At 43.9% G+C, this 18,557-nt stretch overlaps 1 protein-coding gene across 3 annotated transcripts in view; it reads left to right on the forward strand.

Annotated features, from left to right (window-relative positions):
• The window catches only part of SLC29A2 (solute carrier family 29 member 2), a 238,240-nt gene that overhangs the window by 110,654 nt on the left and 109,029 nt on the right, over positions 1 to 18,557 (forward strand). For all 3 annotated transcript variants that reach the window (XR_006386902.1, XM_044269677.1, XM_044269678.1), the window contains exon 6: positions 1,092 to 1,226. Coding sequence is in view for 2 of the 3 variants with exons in the window: in XM_044269677.1 (XP_044125612.1) it covers positions 1,092 to 1,226 (135 nt within the window). In the remaining variant the exon portion in view is untranslated. The remainder of the gene's footprint in view (positions 1 to 1,091; positions 1,227 to 18,557) is intronic.

Consider the following 18,557-nt stretch of genomic DNA (forward strand, 5'->3'; position numbering starts at 1 on the left):
AAGAGCTCCGCAGTCAAGAACAGCTAAAAAAAAAAAAAACAGATCCGATCTGAGATGTCTCAGCCCGAACTCCAGACTGGGCGGGGTGGGAGTGGGTGAACGCACGTGTGGGCGACCGATCAGGCCCGATCGGGAAAACACTGCGTTTTGGGTGGAGGGCGAGCTAAGGTGACACTAATACTATTATAGATCTGACTGTGATCAGTTCTGATCACTTACAGATACTATAAAAGTACCAATGCTGATTAGCGATACACTAATAAGAGAATCAGTGACTGCGGTGTGGTGGGCTGGGCGCTAACCGACGCTAACTACCTAACAAAGGGGCCTAAACTGACCTAAAACCTAACCGTTAATACTAGTGAAAAAAAAAGTGACAGTTTACACTGATCACTTTTTTCCCTTTCACTAGTGATTGACAGGGGTGATCAAGGGGTTAATTGGGGTGATGGGGGGGTTGATCTGGAGCTAAATGGCACGGAGGCCATTTAACACATTATACTTATAAATATAATGTGTTAACTGGCTTGTGATTCGTTTTTTTTTTAAAATCACCAGCCTGCCAGCGATGATCATTGGCTGGCAGGCTGGTGACTTACTCCTCCTGCGACTTTTGCCGGCCCGCAATGCGCATGCGCGGGCCGGCTATGCGATCGTCAAGGAGGAATGAATCATCCGCATCCGGACCGCAATCCTGCGTTAGGCGGTCTGGAGGCGGTTAAGTTCGCATTGGGGAGGAGACGCAGTCTTCTGCTGTGGGCGTCTCCTTCTTACTTGCTGTGAGCGCGATCCAATCAAAGCTGACTACTCACAGCCAGGGAGAAGGAATCTCGCACCTTCATAATTAGCCTATGTCAAAACTGATGAAAGGTCCTCTTTCAGTGAAGAAGTTCGGGTCCGGGTACCAACATTCAGTTTTTTATCACGCGCGTGCTAAACGGATTAAAACGCTTTGTACTCCCGTGGAAAAAACGGAACAATGTAATCAAACAGTACCATATTTTTTATGTTTGGGCTAGTAGTAGGGTATATTGTTTTATATTTGGTCATCATTCATCACTCTTTTCTAACATTTCTTCCTTTCTCCCCAGCTTTTTGTGCTATTCTACAGGGCAGTCTGTTTGGCTTGCTGACGCTCTTCCCGCAACATTACAGCAGCATGTTCCTCAGCGGTCAGGGGATGGCTGGCACCTTTGCAGCACTGGCCATGCTGCTTTCCATGTCCAGTAAGTATTTCTGTCTCCTTCAAATATTTTGAAGCTGTAACTTTCCCTGTCAACTCTTAGTCGGGGTAGGATATAACCAGATTATGTCTTTGTCTCTACAATGTCTTTTAAGCAGTGTTTACTTGTATTACCCATTTGCACTTCTTTCCTGTGATTAAAGTTCACAGGTCTGAAATTGGACATGCTATATTTAAATTACTAGAGATATCTTTAAAAGGGTTTACTGATATATATTTTTTTTTTATATTTTTTTTTATGATGACTAAGGTTAGGTCATCAGTTTGTGATCAGCGGGTCTCCGACACCGCTCCTGTGAGCCATGCTGCCTTGTCACAGCTTACCAAGCACAGCGTTGTACATTGTATAGCAGCTGTGCTTGGTATCGTGCTAAGCCCTGTTCACTTGAATGAGGCTGAGCTGTTCCTAGGCCACGTGAATGATGAACTTGACGTCACTGGCCTAGGAAAAACAGAGAAAAGGCCGCCGCTCTCGCAGGAGCACTGATGCCTTCTCAAGCATCTGATCGGCAGGTTACCAGGTGTCAGAACCTCACTGATCAGATACTGATGACCTATCCTGAGGATATATGGCACTTTTCACTGTAGTGTTTCTTTGTCTATTTTTGAAGGCTTTATGAAGTGCACAAGAAAGTGCTTTCTCATTGGTATGACACAGTGGTATTGCACTACAATATACTGGTTGTTTTATTTTTTATCTATATTCTTGTATTTTGTTTTTTCTACATGTGTATCTGCTACTCTTAGGTTATCTTTTTAGTTATTTGTCTGCCTAGGCTACGTTCACATATGTGATGTGGACTCTGTCAGCGTGATGTGAGGAACATATTGTCAGAGCTCACCTTATCCGGCTAAGCAGGATAGGGAAGCTCGCCAGCGGATCCCCATGCCCAACTTTTAGGCTGCTGGAGTTCACATTGCATATATGTGAATGTAACCGTAAGGGGCTGTTCACATTTTGTTTTTGCTGTACGTCAAGTGCGGTAAATAATTTTATAATTGGGCAAACATAACTCAAAAGTCCATACTTTTGACTCCATTTGTAACTGTTCCGTTTCGGTATTTTTTTTTTGCAGAACTGGAAACTTTAGCATATCACACTTTTGTATCCTGGGAAAAAAACATATAGAAAAGTAAAAATGTTTTTACATTGCAGTAAATAGGAGATGGATGCCAACATAGAACATATCCATTTTTATCCAGATTCTTCCTTTGATACACTTCAAATCTTTATTTAAAAAAAACAAGGGTATAAGTTAAATGTATGTTTTTATTAAAAAAAACGGACACAAGCATATTGAAACGTATGCACATCCGTCAAATGTATACGTAAAAAAAAAAAAAGGGATAGATAACCACAAGATTGCATACGTTTTGCGTACTTTTTTTAACGGTGTGTCTAAACGTCTGCGTCTGACATACAGCAAAAACGAGATGAACAGGCCCTAACTCCAACGGTTCGGCATTATTTTAATTTCCCTTTCTTGTGTCTGGCACTTATTAATTGGGCCTTTTATACATAGTCTGCCATCCTCTCTTCTCTTGTGAAAAAACACTTTCACGGTTGTAGCGTTCTCCAACAGGAGATTGTGTTAATCTGCTTTAATACTATAAGTAGCTTAAAATGAAAAACATTGTTAAAGCCAAACCTGAATGAAAAATGTTTTGTATTTATGCCCATTCTCTTGAGCCCTTTGGCTTTGTTTTAGGGTACTTTCACACTTGCGTTTTTCTTTTCCGGCATAGAGTTCCGTCACAGGGGCTCTATACCGGAAAATAACTGATCAGGCATATCCCCATGCATTCTGAATGGAGAGTAATCTGTTCAGTTTGCATCAGGATGTCTTCAGTTCAGTCGTTTTGACTGATCAGGCAAAAGAGAAAACCGTAGCATGCTACGGTTTTATCTCCGGCGAAAAAAACTGAAGACTTGCCTGAATGCCGGATCCGCATTTTTTTCCATAGGAATGTATTAGTGCCGGATCCGGCATTCAAAATACCGGAATGCCGGATCCGTCCTTCCGGTCTGCGCATGCTCAGACCTTTAAAAATGAAAAAATAAAAAATAAAAAAACGGATCCGTTTTGCCTGATGACACCGGAAAAACGGATCCGGTATTGCAATGCATTTTTCTGACTGATCAGGCATTTTTCTGACTGATCAGGATCCTGATCAGTCTGAAAAATGCCTGATCAGTCAGAAAAAATGACATCCGTTTGCATACAGTTTGCCTGATCAGGCAGTCAGTTCAGCCAACGGAACTGCCTGCCGGAATCAAGCAACGCAAGTGTGAAAGTACCCTTAACCCGCAGAGGACCCTCACCGTACATGTACGGCGCTGGTGGATGTGACTTAAGGACTAGCGGCGTACATGTACGGTGGGCTGATCGGGCAGGTGAAGGAGTTGCGACCAGTGGCACGGACCTTACAGTTACTGACTGCCAGGCCCCCATTGCATACGCCGGCATATTAACCCCTTGTATGCCCCGTTCTAAGCTGACCACAGCATGCAGAGGGTTTGCGGAGGGTACAGGTGCCCTTCGCTTCCCCATTGAGTCCCCGCGCTGCAGTGGCAGGGACCCAATGACCGAGAAGGCAGCCCGATGCCTTCCATAGGCATCGGGGCTTGCGTTCTACAGAAGCCTGTGAGATCCAGCCTTAGGCTGGGTCTGACAGGCAAGCTGTCAGCATAAAAGCTGAAAAATACAAGTTGTATTGTAATGCATTGCAGAGGGGATCAGACCCCAAAAGTTGAAGTCCCAGAGTGGGACAAAAAAATGTAAAACGGACATAACGACTGGCTCCATAAAAATATCAAACGATCCACCCCCTCACCTGAGCGGTGTAGACAAAATAAAATACGGTAAAAACATATTTTTTTTTGTCAGCTTACATTACAAAAAGTGCACCACCAAGTGATCAAAAAGGCATATGCCCCACAAAATAGTACCATTTAAACCGTCATCTCATCCTGAAAAGAATGAGCCCCTACATAAAATAATCGGGCAAAAAATAAAAAAAATTATGGCTCTCAGAATATGGAGACACTAAAACATGATTTTTTTATATATTTTTTTGTTTTGAAAAATGCTTCTATTGTGTTAAAAGTGATATTAGATATCACCGTGTCCGTAACAACCAGGTCTATTAAAATATCACTTGACCTAACCCCTCAGGTGAACACCGTAAAAAAAAATTCATTTTTTAACACCGTTTTTATTTTGTCACCTTACATCACAAAAAGTGTAATACCAAGCGATCAAAAAGTCATACACACCCCAAAATAATACCCATTAAACCGTCATCTCATCGCGCAAAAAATGAGCCGCTACATAAGAAAGTCGCCTAAAAAATAACTGGCTTTCAGAATATGGAGACACAAAAAAAATCTATATATTTTTTTCAAAAATGCTTAATTATGTAAAATTGAAACAAACAACCAAATCGTAATGGACCATGTGATGAGTGCAGTGACGTCATCAAAGGTCCTTTAGCCAGGTCCTGACGAAAGTGGAAAGAAGAGGAGATCCGCTATGCGACCAAGTGAGTGGGGTGAGTTAAATTTGTTTATTATTTTTAACCCCTCAAGGGTCATTTTACTAAGCATTCTGTATTAAGAACACCTAACCCAAACTTCTGTGAAGAAGTCCAGGTTCGGGTCTGGGTACCAAACATGCCGATTTTTCTCACGCGCGTGCAAAACGCATTAAAACACTTTGCACTCGCGCTGTAAAATTGCGCATTTTCTCGCAACGCACCCGCATCTTGTCCGGCCCTCACACGCGACGCCCGTGTGAAAGAGGCTTAAGGATTGTAGTTTATAAAATGGGATTGTTTTTGGGTGGTTTCTGTTATGTAAGCCCCACAAAGTGACTTCAGACCTGAACTGGTCCTTAACCACTTCCCATCTGGACCATTTGCCCCCTTCCTGACCAGGCCTAATTTTGCAAAACTGACATATCTCACTTTATGTGGTAATAACTTTGAAACGCCTTTACTTATCCAAGTAATTCAGAGATTGTTTTCTCGTGACACATTGTACTTCATGATAGTCATACATTTGAGTCAATATATTTCACCTTTATTTATGAAAAAATCCCAAATTTACCAAAAATTTTGAAAAATTCACAATTTTCTCAATTTCAATTTCTCTGCTTTTAAAACAGAAAGTGATACCTCATAAAATATTTATTACTTAACATTCCCCATATGTCTACTTTATGTTGGCATCACTTTGGAAATGTCATTTTATTTTTTTAGGACATTAGAAAGCTTAGAAGTTTAGAAGCAATTCTTCAAATTTTTAAGAAAATTGCCAAAACCCACTTTTTAAGGACCAGTTCAGGTCTGAAGTCACTTTGTGGGGCCTACATAGTGGATACCCCATAAATGACCCAATTGTAGAAACTACACCCCTCAAGTTACTTAAAACAGATTTTACAAACTTTGTTAACCCTTTAGGCGTTCCACAAGAATTAAAGGAAAATGGAGATCAAATTTTTAAATTTCACTTTTTGGCAAGATTTTCCATTTTAATTCAATTTTTTCTTTAACACATCAATGGTTAACAGCCAAACAAAACTCAATATTTATTACCCAGATTCTGCGGTTTACAGAAACACCCCACATGTGGTCATAAACTGCTGTATGGGCACACGGCAGGGCGCAGAAGAAAAGGAACTCCACATGGTTTTTAGATGCCATGTCTCATTTGAAGCCCCCCCTGATGCACCCTTACAGTAGAAACTCCCAAGAAGTGATCCCATTTTGGAAACTAGGGGATAATGTGCCAGTTTTATTGGTACTATTTTTGGGTACATATGATTTTTTGATCATTCATTATAAGACCCCTTTCACACGGGCGAGTATTCCGCGCGGATGCGATGCGTGAGTTGGACGCATTGCACCCGCACTGAATGCCGACCCATTCATTTCTATGGGGCTGTTCACATGAGCGGTGATTTTCACGCATCACTTATGCGTTGCGTGAAAATGGCAGCATGCTCCTCTTTGTGCGTTGCGGTGCGATAATCCACGCAACGCAGGCCCCATAGAAGTGAATGGGGTTGCGTGAAAATCGCAAGCATCCGCAAGCAAGTGTGGATGCGGTGCGATTTTCACGCACGGTTGCTAGGAGACGATCGGGACGGAGACCCGATCATTATTATTTTCCCTTATAACATGGTATTCTGAATACAGAGTGCATAGTAAAATAGCGCTGGAGGTATTAAAAAAAATATAATTCTTTTTTAACTCACCTTAGTCCACTTGTTCGTGTAGCCCGACATCTCCTTCTGTCTCCTTTGCTGAACAGGACCTGGGGTGAGCATTAATTACATGAACAGGACCTGTGATGACATCACTCCGGTCATCACATGGTCTGTCACATGATCTTTTACCATGGTGATGGATCATGTGATGGAACATGTGATGACCGGAGTGACGTCATCACAGGTCCTGTTCATGTAATTAATGCTCACCCCAGGTCCTGTTCAGCAAAGGAGACAGAAGGAGATGCCGGCTACGCGAACAAGTGGACTAAGGCGAGTTAAATAATTTTTATTTATTTTTTTTACCCCTCCAGCGCTATTTTACTACGCATTCTGTATTCAGAATGCTATTACTTTCCCTTATAACCATGTTAGGCTACTTTCACACTAGCGTTCGGGTGTCCGCTTGTGAGCTCCGTTTGAAGGGGCTCACAAGCGGCCCAGAACACTTCAGCTTGCAGCGTTCGGGTGTCCGCCTGGCCGTGCGGAGGCAAGCGGATCTGTCCAGACTTACAATGTAAGCAATGGGGACGGATCCGTTTGAATATGACACACTATGGCTCAATTTTCAAACGGATCCGTCCCCCATTGACTTTCAATGTAAAGTCTGGACGGATCTGTCAGAGGCTACTTTCACACTTAGAAATTTTTTAACAATATAATGCAGACGGATCCGTTCTGAACGGAGCCACCGTCTGCATTATATGAGCGGATCCGTCTCAGACAGATCCGCTCTGAACGCAAGTGTGAAAGTAGCCTAATAAGGGAAAATAATACAATCTACAGAACACCGATCCCAAGCTTCTTCACAGAAGTTTGGGTTTAGGTACCAAACATGCGCAATTTTTTTCACGCAAGTGCAAAACGCATTACAATGTTTTGCACTCGCGCAGAAAAATCACGTGTGTTACCGTAACGCACCCGCACATTTTCCCGCAACGCCCGTGTGAAAGAGGCCTAGCACTTTATAAGGCAAGGTGACCCAAAAATTGGTTGTTTTAGCACCGTTTTTATTCATTTATTTTTACAGCGTTTACCTGAGGGGTTCGGTCAAGTGACATTTTTATAGAGCAGATTTTTACGGATGTGGCGATACCTAATATGTATACTTTTTCTTATTTATTAAAGTTTTACACAATAATAGCATTTTTGAAACAAAAAAAAATTGTTTTAATGTGTCCATGTTCTGAGCTATATTTTTTTTTATTTTTTGAGAGATTTTCTTATGTAGGGGCTCATTTTTTGCAGGATGAGGTGATGGTTTTATTGGTACCATTTTGTGGGACATACGCCTTTTTGATCACTTGGTGTTGCACTTTTTGTGATGTAAGGTGACAAAAATTTCTTGTTTTGACAGTTATTTCTATGGTGTTTATTGGAATGTGTTCACCCGAGGGTTAGGTCATGTGATATTTTTATAGAGTTGGTTTTTATGGACGCGGCAATACCTAATATGTATGCTTTTTAAAATGTATTTCACTTTAACACAATAATAGCATTTTTGAAACCAAAAAAATGATGTTTTAGTGTCTCCATGTTCTAAGAGCTATAGTTTTTTTTTATTTTTTGAGACATTTTCTTATGTAGGGGCTAATTTTTTGCGGGATGAGGTGACTGTTTTATTGGTACCATTTTGTGGGACATACGCCTTTTTGATCACTTGGTGTTGCACTTTTTGTTATGTAAGGTGACAAAAATGGCTTTTTTTGACAGTTATTTCTATGGTGTTTATTGGACTGGGTCGATTATGTGATATATTTATAGAGCCGACCGTCACGGACGCGGCAATACCAAGTATGTCTATTTAATTTTTTCTATTTTTAAAATATTTTTTTTTTACATGTGAAACTTTTTATTTTTTAACACTTTTTATTTTTTATTTTTTTTATTTTACACTTTTAGTCCCCCATAAGGTCATAAAAGACCTCTGGGGGACACTTACTTCAGTTTTTCATTTTTTTTTTTCATTGTTGTACAGCGCTGTACAGCCTCAGTGCAGGGCTGATCGAGGTCTCTGAAAGACCTCACACAGCTCCTGCACTCTCCGGTCCCGACGGTCACATGACCGCCGGGCCGGAACAGGCAGCGCATAGCTCGGTGAGCGCTGTGTATGCAGCGATACAGAAGGCAGGGACACTTGGGCACTGTCCCTGCTTTCTCTCTGGGTTGCCCTGCTGTCACTGATGGCGGGCAACCCGATCAGCATCTGCACTATTAGCGTGCAGCTGCAGTTTCTGAACTGACGTTCTGGAACGTCCATTCAGAAATAGAGAACCACCTCCCGGACGTTTATAGTCTATGGGCGGACGGGAGGTGGTTTAAAAGTGGGTTTTGGAAATTTTCAGAAAAATTTCAAGATTTGCTTCTAAACTTCTAAGCCTTCTAACGTCCCCAAAAAATAAAATGGCATTCACAAAATGATCCAAACATAAAGTAGACACATGGGAAATGTTAGGTAATAACTATTATATGAGGTATCACTATTTGTTTTAAAAGCAGAGTAAGCGTCCATTCAGACGTGTGTAGAATGTGTCCGCACCTGTTCCGCAATTATCCGGAACGGGTGCAGACCCATTCATTCTCTATAGGACAGGAATGAATGCAGACAGCACACAGTGTGCTGTCCGCATGCACGTTTCCGGAGCGCGGCCCTGAACTTCTGGTCCGTGGCTCCGGAAAAAAATAGTCCTAGGCAGTTGGGGGTGCCGGCCGGGTGTATTGCAGCATGGTGGCAATACACTACGGACGTGTGAGGAATTGTTTTGTACATTTTATTTTATTTTTAAATAAAAATGAAAAATATTGACTAAAATGTACCACTATCATGAAGTACAATCTCAGAATGGCTTGGATAAGTAAAAGCGCTCCAAAGTTATTACCACATAAAGTGACATGTCAAATTTCCAAAAAATGGCCTGGTCCTTAACCCCTTCAGGACACAGCCTTATTTTACCTTAAGGACCAGGCCATTTTTGGCAAATCTGACCAGTGTCACTTTATGTGGGGATAACGCTTTGACTTATCCAGGCCATTCTGAGATTGTTTTTTCGTCACATATTGTACTTCATGACACTGGTAAAATGGAGTTAAAAAAAAATAATCATTTTTATTTATAAAAAAATACAAAATTTACAAAAAATTGGGAAAAATTAGCAAATTTCTAACTTTCAATTTCTCTACTTCTACAATACATAGTAATAACTCCCAAAAATGTTATTAATTTACATACCCCATTTGTCTACTTCATGTTTGGATCATTTGGGGAATGCTATTTTATTTTTGGGGATGTTACAAGGCTTAGAAGTTTAGAAGCAAATCTTGGAAATTTTCATAAATTTTCAAAAACCCATATTTTTAGGGACCAGTTCAGGTTTGAAGTCACTTTGTGAGGCTTACATAATAGAAACCACCCAAAAATGACCCCATGTTAGAAACTACACCCTCAAGGTATTCAAAACTGATCTCACAAACTATGTTAAACCTTTTTGGCAAATGGGGATGACATTTCAGAATTTCATTTTTTTGCCAAATTTTCCATTTTAACCCATTTTTTCCACTAACAAATCAAGGGTTAACAGTCAAACAAGACTGTATCTTTATTGCCCTGACTCTGCTGTTTACAGAAACACCCCATATGTGGTTGTACACTACTGTACGGCCACAATGCGGGGTGTAGAGGGAAAGGAGCGCCGTGTGGGTTTTAGGGGGCTGATTTTTATGGACCGATTTTTTTACACTGTGTCCTATTTCAAGACCCCCTGATGCACCCCTACAGTAGAAACTCCCTAAAAGTGACCTCATTATGGAAACATACGGGATAAGGTGGCTTTTTTTGGGGACTATTTTTAGGGTACATATGTTTTTTGTTTGCTCTGTATTACATTTTTGTGAGGTAAGGTTACCAAAAATTTAAATTCTGAAATTTCATCTCCATTTGCCATAAACTCTTGAGGAACACCTAAAGGGTTAATAAAGTTTGTAAAATTAGTTTTGAATACCTTAAGGGGTGTAGTTTCTTAGATTGGGTCACTTTTAGGGAGTTTCTACTCTAGGGGGGCATCAGGGGGGCTTCTAAAGGGACATGGTGTCAATAAAAAAGGCCATTAAAATCAGCCTTCCAGAAACCATGTCGATCCCTTCCTTTTGCGCCTCCCTTTTACTCATACAGCAGTTTACAACCACAAATGTGGCGTTTCTGTAAACTGCAGTATCAGGGTAATAAATATTAAGTTTTGTTTGGCTGTTGACCCTTGGTTTTTACCGGAAACGACGGATTGAAATGGAAAAGTGCCAAAAATAGCTGTTTTGGCACCATTTTAAAAACAAAATTGGGACCGTGTTAATCTGGGGGGTTGGGTCATGGGGTATTTTTACAGAGGAGATTCTTACGGACGCGGCGATACCTAATACGTTTATTTTGCAATTATTTAGGTTTTAGACTACCATACGTTATCTTTTTAGATACAAAAAAAAACATTTTTGTATCTCTATAGTCTGAGTCACTTTTTTTTGTTTTTTAGCCGATTGTATTAGGTAGGGGCTCATTTTTTGCGGGATGAGGGGACGGTTTTATTTGCACTATTTTGGGGGCTATATGACTTTTTGATCGCTTGCTATTACACTTTTTTTATGTAAATTGACAAAAAAAAAAAAATTTTTTTACCGTGTTAATCTGGGGGGTTAGGGGTATATTTACAGAGGAGATTATTACCGACGCTGCACTACCTAGTAAGTCTATTTTTTTTTTTTTTGGGTGTCTCAAGTCTGAGAACCATAGTTTTTTGGAATAGTCAGTGGCTAAGTTGGTGAAGGGGATTATAAATTTAGAACTCCATGGAAATGTGGTACTGCCTGAAGCAACCAATAACGCAGAGGCCCGGATGATCGGGGCACGTGTCACATTGAGTAGTGGTGTCCTTCCGTATCCCCCTCCTGCGACACACTCTGCATTTTTGGGGGGTTCGTCCCTTCTTTCCTGTATGGGGGACCACAGCTGGAAAGTGTTGGCCAGGGATTATCCGGGCACCTCCAATTCCTGAGGTACTTCAGGGTCACGAGGACTGCCTCTTAGAACTGGAGGAATGCCCCTGTGTTGCCAGCGCTCTGGAACAGTACAAAAGAGTTGTACATGGCAACCTGCACCAAGTAGACCGCAACTTTTTTGTACCATGCCTTGGTTTTGCGCATGGCGTTATATGGCTTGAGGACTTGATCAGCGAGATCAACTCTTCCCATATACCGATTGTAGTCGACGATATGGGCTTGAGGACCATTGCGGCGGTACCTCGCACAGGGACAGGGGTGATGCCGTTACCGTGAATTGTGGACAGTACAAGGACACCCCTCAGGTTTCCATTGGTATGGGCACGGGTCTCACCCCTGGGGATAGGTACCTGGAGGAGGTAGGCAGGGAGGCCGCGCTGATTTTTCCGCACAGTCCCACAAGCGAACGTGGATCTGGCGGCGAGGGACTGGAACAAGGGGATACTAGTATATAAGTTATGGTCACCCAATATTAACCGGACAGAAAAAGTATCAAATAAAGCGAAAAAACGGACCCGCAAGGAGTCGTCATAATTACCAAAAAAGGAAACTGACTTATGTATATATGAAAATCCAAAAGATTTTATTATAAATATATATGAACAATACATACATGCATAATAGATGAGGAGACAGATGAGGAGCAGGACCCAAGGAGTGCACGAAAATAACAGGGAAAAAAGAATGCTAGCTAAAAAAGGCATACCTCAAAACCTCATGACGGCAACGCCCCAAACAAAGTGCAAAGGAGGCAATTGTAGAGATTGAGGTTAGAGTACATGGACAAGATTAAACATACCCTGAGTGGTGCAAAGATCTCTCGGCCGACTCCTGACCCAACAACGTTTCGCCAGTAAACCTGGCTTCTTCCGGGGATATCCGTATAGGTGGTAACCCTTATCTAGCAGTGGGTGCATAAGGTTCCACACAAGTTTCCCGCTAACACCCAGAGTGGGGGGAACTTCTGGGGGTTGAACACGGGAATCTCGCCCCTCGTACACACAAAACTCGTAAGTGTACCCTGAGGTACTCTCACAAAGTTTGCATAGCTTCACGCCATACCTCGCCCGCTTTGAGGGAACATACTGGCGGAAAATGAGTCTCCCCTTGAACGCAATGAGAGACTCATCAACCGCGACCTCCCTTCCAGGTACATAAGCCTCCATGAATTTGGCCCCAAAGTGATCGATGACCGGCCGTATCTTATACAGACAGTCATAGGCAGGATCACCTTGGGGAGGGGGGACATGCTGCATTATCTGCATAATGCAGGCATTTCTGGATGGCCTCAAATCGGGAACGTGTCATGGCCATACTGTAGAGGACGACCCCACTCCAGTACAGCCTGATATGCAGCACGAGGCCCCAAAACGTCCTCATGTCGGCTGCACTGACCGGGGTCCAGCCACCGAGCCTAGCCAAAAACGAGCCCGGGTGTTGAGTGACGAACTGTTAGGCGTACAGGTTCGTCTGCTCCACCATCAGATTTACCAGTTCACTGAAAAAAAGACTGAAAAAGTCGTATTCAGTGACGTCCACTGTGTAAATCTGGATTCCTGATTCACAAAATCAGGAATTGCGGGCTCAAAGTTCTCTGGGGTACACCAGACAATTCCATCTGCAGGGGGCTCAGGTGGACTGACCTGGTGGGCCAGAAAACTAGTACGAGCCCCAGAGCTACTCGTACTAGGCTGGACCACAGGGTCCCTAGCATGGGGGGCGTCTCCGACCGCCTTGAGGGCTCATCATCGCTTGATGATGAGGAGGATGCGGATGACAACAGTAACGTGGGATCATCCTCATCCTCACTGGGGCTCTCGGACTCGGAGGCAAGGAGGGCGTATGCCTCCTCGGCCGAGAACGTCCGGCGGGCCATAGGGGAGTGTGTATGTGCGTGTGTGTAAATCTTTATTAGGTGTGCGTGTGTGTGTGGGGCACGGGTGTTCACGCACTTACCCTATAGCTATAATAAAAAATTAAAAAATCCCTAACTAAAAAAAGTTTGCAAAAAAGTATAAAAAAGAAAAAAAAATATACAAATGCGCTGTGGGGCGGGGTGGGCGATGCGCTAACAGTGGCCGGACGCAAAGAGTGCCGGCCACAGATAGCATAAAAAAAAAAAATTGCACCCCCAAAAAGTGTGTGTGTGGGGAGGGGGAAGGGGCGGGGCAAGCTGCAGCACCCCTGGGGGGAGGGGTCTAAGGTCACACAACTAACTGCTGTGGACCCCAGACAACCGATTAGGGGGCTCACAGACCCAAAAAAAAAAATTATTTTAATTTTTTTTATTTTATTTTTTACCTAATCTAACCCTAAACTTGCCCTAACTACACCTCCCACTACCTGCTTGCCCCTACCTGTCCCTGCCTCCTAAGGTGCCTGATGACACCAAAAACTCACAAGATGGTGGGCAGCGTGATCTCCTGCTGCCCTCCCCGCTCCCTGGACTGGAATGAGGGAGGAGAGCAACGGCGGAGATTCGAACTTGCCGCGCTCCGTCCATATGCCGCATGGGGACCAATTGCAGGTGATCCTGAGAGGTGACGTGATCACCACCTCACAGGATCGCAGGACGGTGATTGGTGGTGTATAATCACACCACCGATCACTGTCCTTTCCGGGTTATCGGGTCATCAAAGACCCGAATAACCCGGAAACGTAGAAAACCGCAGGTCTGAATTGACCTGCGGTTTTCTGCGATCGCCGACATCGGGGGGTCACAAGACCCCCCTGGGCATTGGTACAGAGTGCCTGCCGAATAATTTCGGTGCTGCGGTGATCGAAAAATTATCAGGACGTACCAGTACACCCTGTGTCCTTAAGTACCAGGACATCAGGGCGTACCGGTACGCCTTGTGTCCTGAAGAGGTTAAGGTGAAAAATGGCAAGGTCCAGAAGGGGTTAATTGGGCTTTCCTCTTTATGCCCAGTCTCTCACTACTTATTCTCTGCTCTCTGGTCGTCCTTTCTGGTTCATGCCCTTCCTCTCCTATTAAGGGTTTCCTGTGCATCCTTTTCCCACATATTTGCGGGAGTGGTTGGCACTAGTTACTTGCAGCGCTTGGGGTCCTAGGTTCGAATCTGCCCAAAGACAACATCTGCATGGAGTTTGTATGTTCTCCCCATGTTTGCATGGGTTTCCTCCCACACTCCAAAGACATACTGATAGGGACCTTAGATTGTGAGCCCCATTGGGGACAATTGGATGCTAATGTCTGTAAAGCGCTGCGGAATATAGTAGTGCTATAAAATTGATAATAAATCTGCGCGGGACCTTATCATTACTTATGGCCAGCCGTATATTTGTTCATTGGGGGACATAGCAACCACCCAGCAGGGGTGGATATATTGCCGGTTCAGCTGCACAGGGGCCAAACGAGGGAGGGGGCCAGTGCCAGCGGAGGTGTTTTAAAAAAAAAATATATTTTATGATTTTTTTCCCCCTACCTTCCTCTGCCAGGGTAACATGGTCAGCTTCGGGTAAATGGAAAGGGGGGGGGGGGGGGGGGGCCGGCCCTATTAGGGCTTACTGTGAATCTGCTGCCCATTCTGTCTATACTCCATAGCTGAAGGATCTGCGATTACATCATAATCATGTGATCTCTTCAACACTGGAAGTGGTGGTAGGACCTGTGATTAGGTCACCATCATGTGACCAGTGCAGAAAAAGGCAGCCCTTAGCAGTGGAGAACTGTGATGCCATGTAAGTGCCAGAGAAATGCTGGGAGATGTGGTTCTCCACTATTTAACCTCCTCCCTGCTTAGTGGGAGGGAAATGTGTTATTTATGGAGGGGTTGGGTCTTAGTTGTATGTTACAGAAGATTGGGGGGAGATGGCTGGTGTTATTTACATGGGACTAGATATTATAGAGGACAGGAGGGTAAGGAGTAATGTTATTTATATGGGACTATGTGTTGGAGGGGCTGAAGGAGGGGATTTAAGTTATTTACATTGGACTGTATGTTATAGAAGACTGTAAAGAAGAGAGGTTATTTACATGGGACAGTATCGTATAGAAGACTGGTGGGATAGGACTTGTGTTATTTACATGGGACTGCGTGTAAATAACACATCTGCGTGATGTAATCGCAGATCCTTCAGCTATGGAGTATAGACAGAAAGGGCAGCAGATTCACAGTAAGCCCTAATCCCCCCCCCCCCTTTCCATTTACCCGAAGCTGACCATGTTACCCTGGCAGAGGAAGGTAGGGGGGGGGGGGAATCATAAAATATATATATTTTTTTTAAACACCTCCGCTGGCACTGGCCCCCTCCCTCGTTTGGCCCCTGTGCAGCTGAACCGGCAATATATCCACCCCTGCTGGGTGGTTGCTATGTCCCCCAATGAACAAATATACGGCTGGCCATAAGTAATGATAAGGTCCCGCGCAGATTTATTATAAATTTTATAGCACTACTATATTCCGCAGCGCTATAGAAGACTGGAGGAAGAGGTGTGATGTTATTTACATGGGACTGTATTGTATAGAAGACTATAGGGAAAGGACAGGCATTATAATTTATGGAGGCACTACAGAGAAGATTATAAATCCAGAGGGTACTGCAGAAGGCATTATAATTATAAGGAGCATTGCAGGAACAATATAAATACTGTGGGCAGTGGTGGTGGGCCATTAGTACTGAGGGCTCCATAGGAGTGCCTTATAGATTTGCCTTATTTCTATTAGGGGTATCTTATTAGTACTGAGGTCACTGTAGGGGTACTATGGTGGGGGGCTTCTTATCTTATTGTCCGCAAATCACGGTCCGAGGCCCCATTCAAGTCAGTGGGTCCTCAAAAAATACGGAACGCACACGGAACTGTAGAAATGCTATGCCCAGCCTATATTGCTCATGTGTTTAGTGATTAATAAGTTACTGTTTCTGTATACGATCCCCAAAAAATGGATCAAATACAGAAACCATATGGATATGTTTTGTGCAATAACGTAACGGAAGAGGACTTAAAGGGAACCTGTCATGTGGATATTTAATTAGAATCTAACTAATTATATACAATCATTAACTACTAAAATGTACCTTAGATGTATTCACTTACTGGTGTGACAGATGGTTATCTCATAATATACACACAAAGATGCCTCATGCTAATGAGCTGATTGGAGTCCAGCATGAGGTCATTGAGTCCAGCGTATATTTAATTAACAGCTATAGCCACTCCCCTGCCCACCTGCTGCTGATTCATAAGGAAAAAACTGTCATTCAGCAGCAGGTGGGCGGGGAGAGTCAGGAGCTCATGAATATTCATGAGTCAGCATTATCAGCTGGAGCTTTTCAATACAAGATGTTGGCAGATTGACTGGGTCAATTAACCGCCTCCGGACCGCCTAACGCAGATCTGCGGTCCGGAGGCGGCAGCGCTGCGCAGAGTCACGCATATACGCATTTCGTCAAGGGGGGTCGCGTCATCAGCTTGCCAGCCAATGATCGCGGCTGGCAAGCTGATGATTTAAAAAAAAAAACAATCAAAAGCCAGATAACACATCATATTAGTAAATATGATGTGTTATATGGCTGCCCTGCTCCTCTGCTGGTCCTTTTCGTCTGTTGGATCCAGCAGAGGAGCAGGCTTCACAGTAAGTAGCACCAACACCACACTTTAGCCCCAGATCACCCCCTGCACCCCAATTAACCCTTTGATCACCCCTTTGATCGCCCCTGTCAATCACTAGTGAAAGGAAAAAAGTGATCAGTGTAAATTGTCACTTTTTTTTTCACTGGTATTGACTGTTAGGTTTTAGGGATAGTTTAGGCCCCTTGGTTAGGTAGTTTAGCGATCGTTTAGCTCCCAGCCCACCGCACCGCACCGCAGTCACTTATTCGCTGATTAGCGTATCGCTAATCAGCATTTGTACTTTTATAGTATCTGGAAGTGATCAAAACTGATCACGGTCAGATCTATAATAGTATTAGTGTCACTTTAGTTCGCCCTCCACCCAAAACGCAGTGTTTGCCCGATCAGGCCTGATCGGTCGCCCACACGTGCGTTCGCCCACACCCGCCCCCACCGCAGTGACAAAAAATATATATAACATTACATATATATTTTTTTATCACTGCACATTCACTTTACACGCGCTGCGGCGATAATAAAATCTGTTTTGATATTTTTTATCAACCGCAACGGCCTCCGGTACTTCGCTAGCCTCCCATTTGTAAGACAGGCTTGCTTTTTTTTCTTGGGTAGTCTCAGGGAATACCCCTAAATTTAGTTGCCCAAATGTCAAACAGGGGGTATTCTTCTGAAGAGGCCTACAGGCTTCTGACCCAGTCGGATGAGGAATGGGAACCCTCATCTGATGAATCTAGCGGGTCAGAATACGAACCTGTAGAAAGCAGTGGCTCTCTGACCCAAAGTTCGGACGAGGAGGCTGAGGTCCCTGATAGCACCAGGCGTACCCGGCCCTGTGTCGCTAGACCACAGGTTGCGCAGGATCCGCTTCAAGAGCAGCAGAGTGGGGCTGGCGCTGTCGGATTACGTGGTGAGGCATACACCAGCAGCGCAGCCCTCCCTGGACCTAGTACCAGCACTGCCTTACAACCTGGTGAAGTAGCGAGCACCAGAAGGGCAGTTGAATCTGGTACGGTTGCACGAGCAGTAGTGACCCCGTCGCAGCCACCGCAAAGACGGGCCCGTAGAGCCCCTAGAATCCCAGAGGTGCTGGCAAACCCTGATTGGCAGTCCCCAACTTCAGCCGCACCTGTAGTTCCCCCTTTCACCGCCCAGTCTGGAGTTCGGGTTGAGACAGCTCAGATCGGTTCGGCCCTGGGATTTTTTTTAGCTTTTCTTGACTGCGGAGCTCTTGGACTTAGTTGTGGCCGAAACAAACAGGTATGCCACACAATTTATAACCGCCAACCCGGGAAGCTATTATGCCCAGCCTTTCCGGTGGAAACCAGGGAAAAGATCAGACCCTGGAGCCGGTCGGTTGCCCTGACTACCTGGGGAGTAGTGGGAAGACAGTCTGGGACTTGGTGTC

Source organism: Bufo gargarizans, chromosome 10 (genome assembly GCF_014858855.1).
Source record: "Bufo gargarizans isolate SCDJY-AF-19 chromosome 10, ASM1485885v1, whole genome shotgun sequence".
Classification (NCBI taxonomy): domain Eukaryota; kingdom Metazoa; phylum Chordata; class Amphibia; order Anura; family Bufonidae; genus Bufo; species Bufo gargarizans.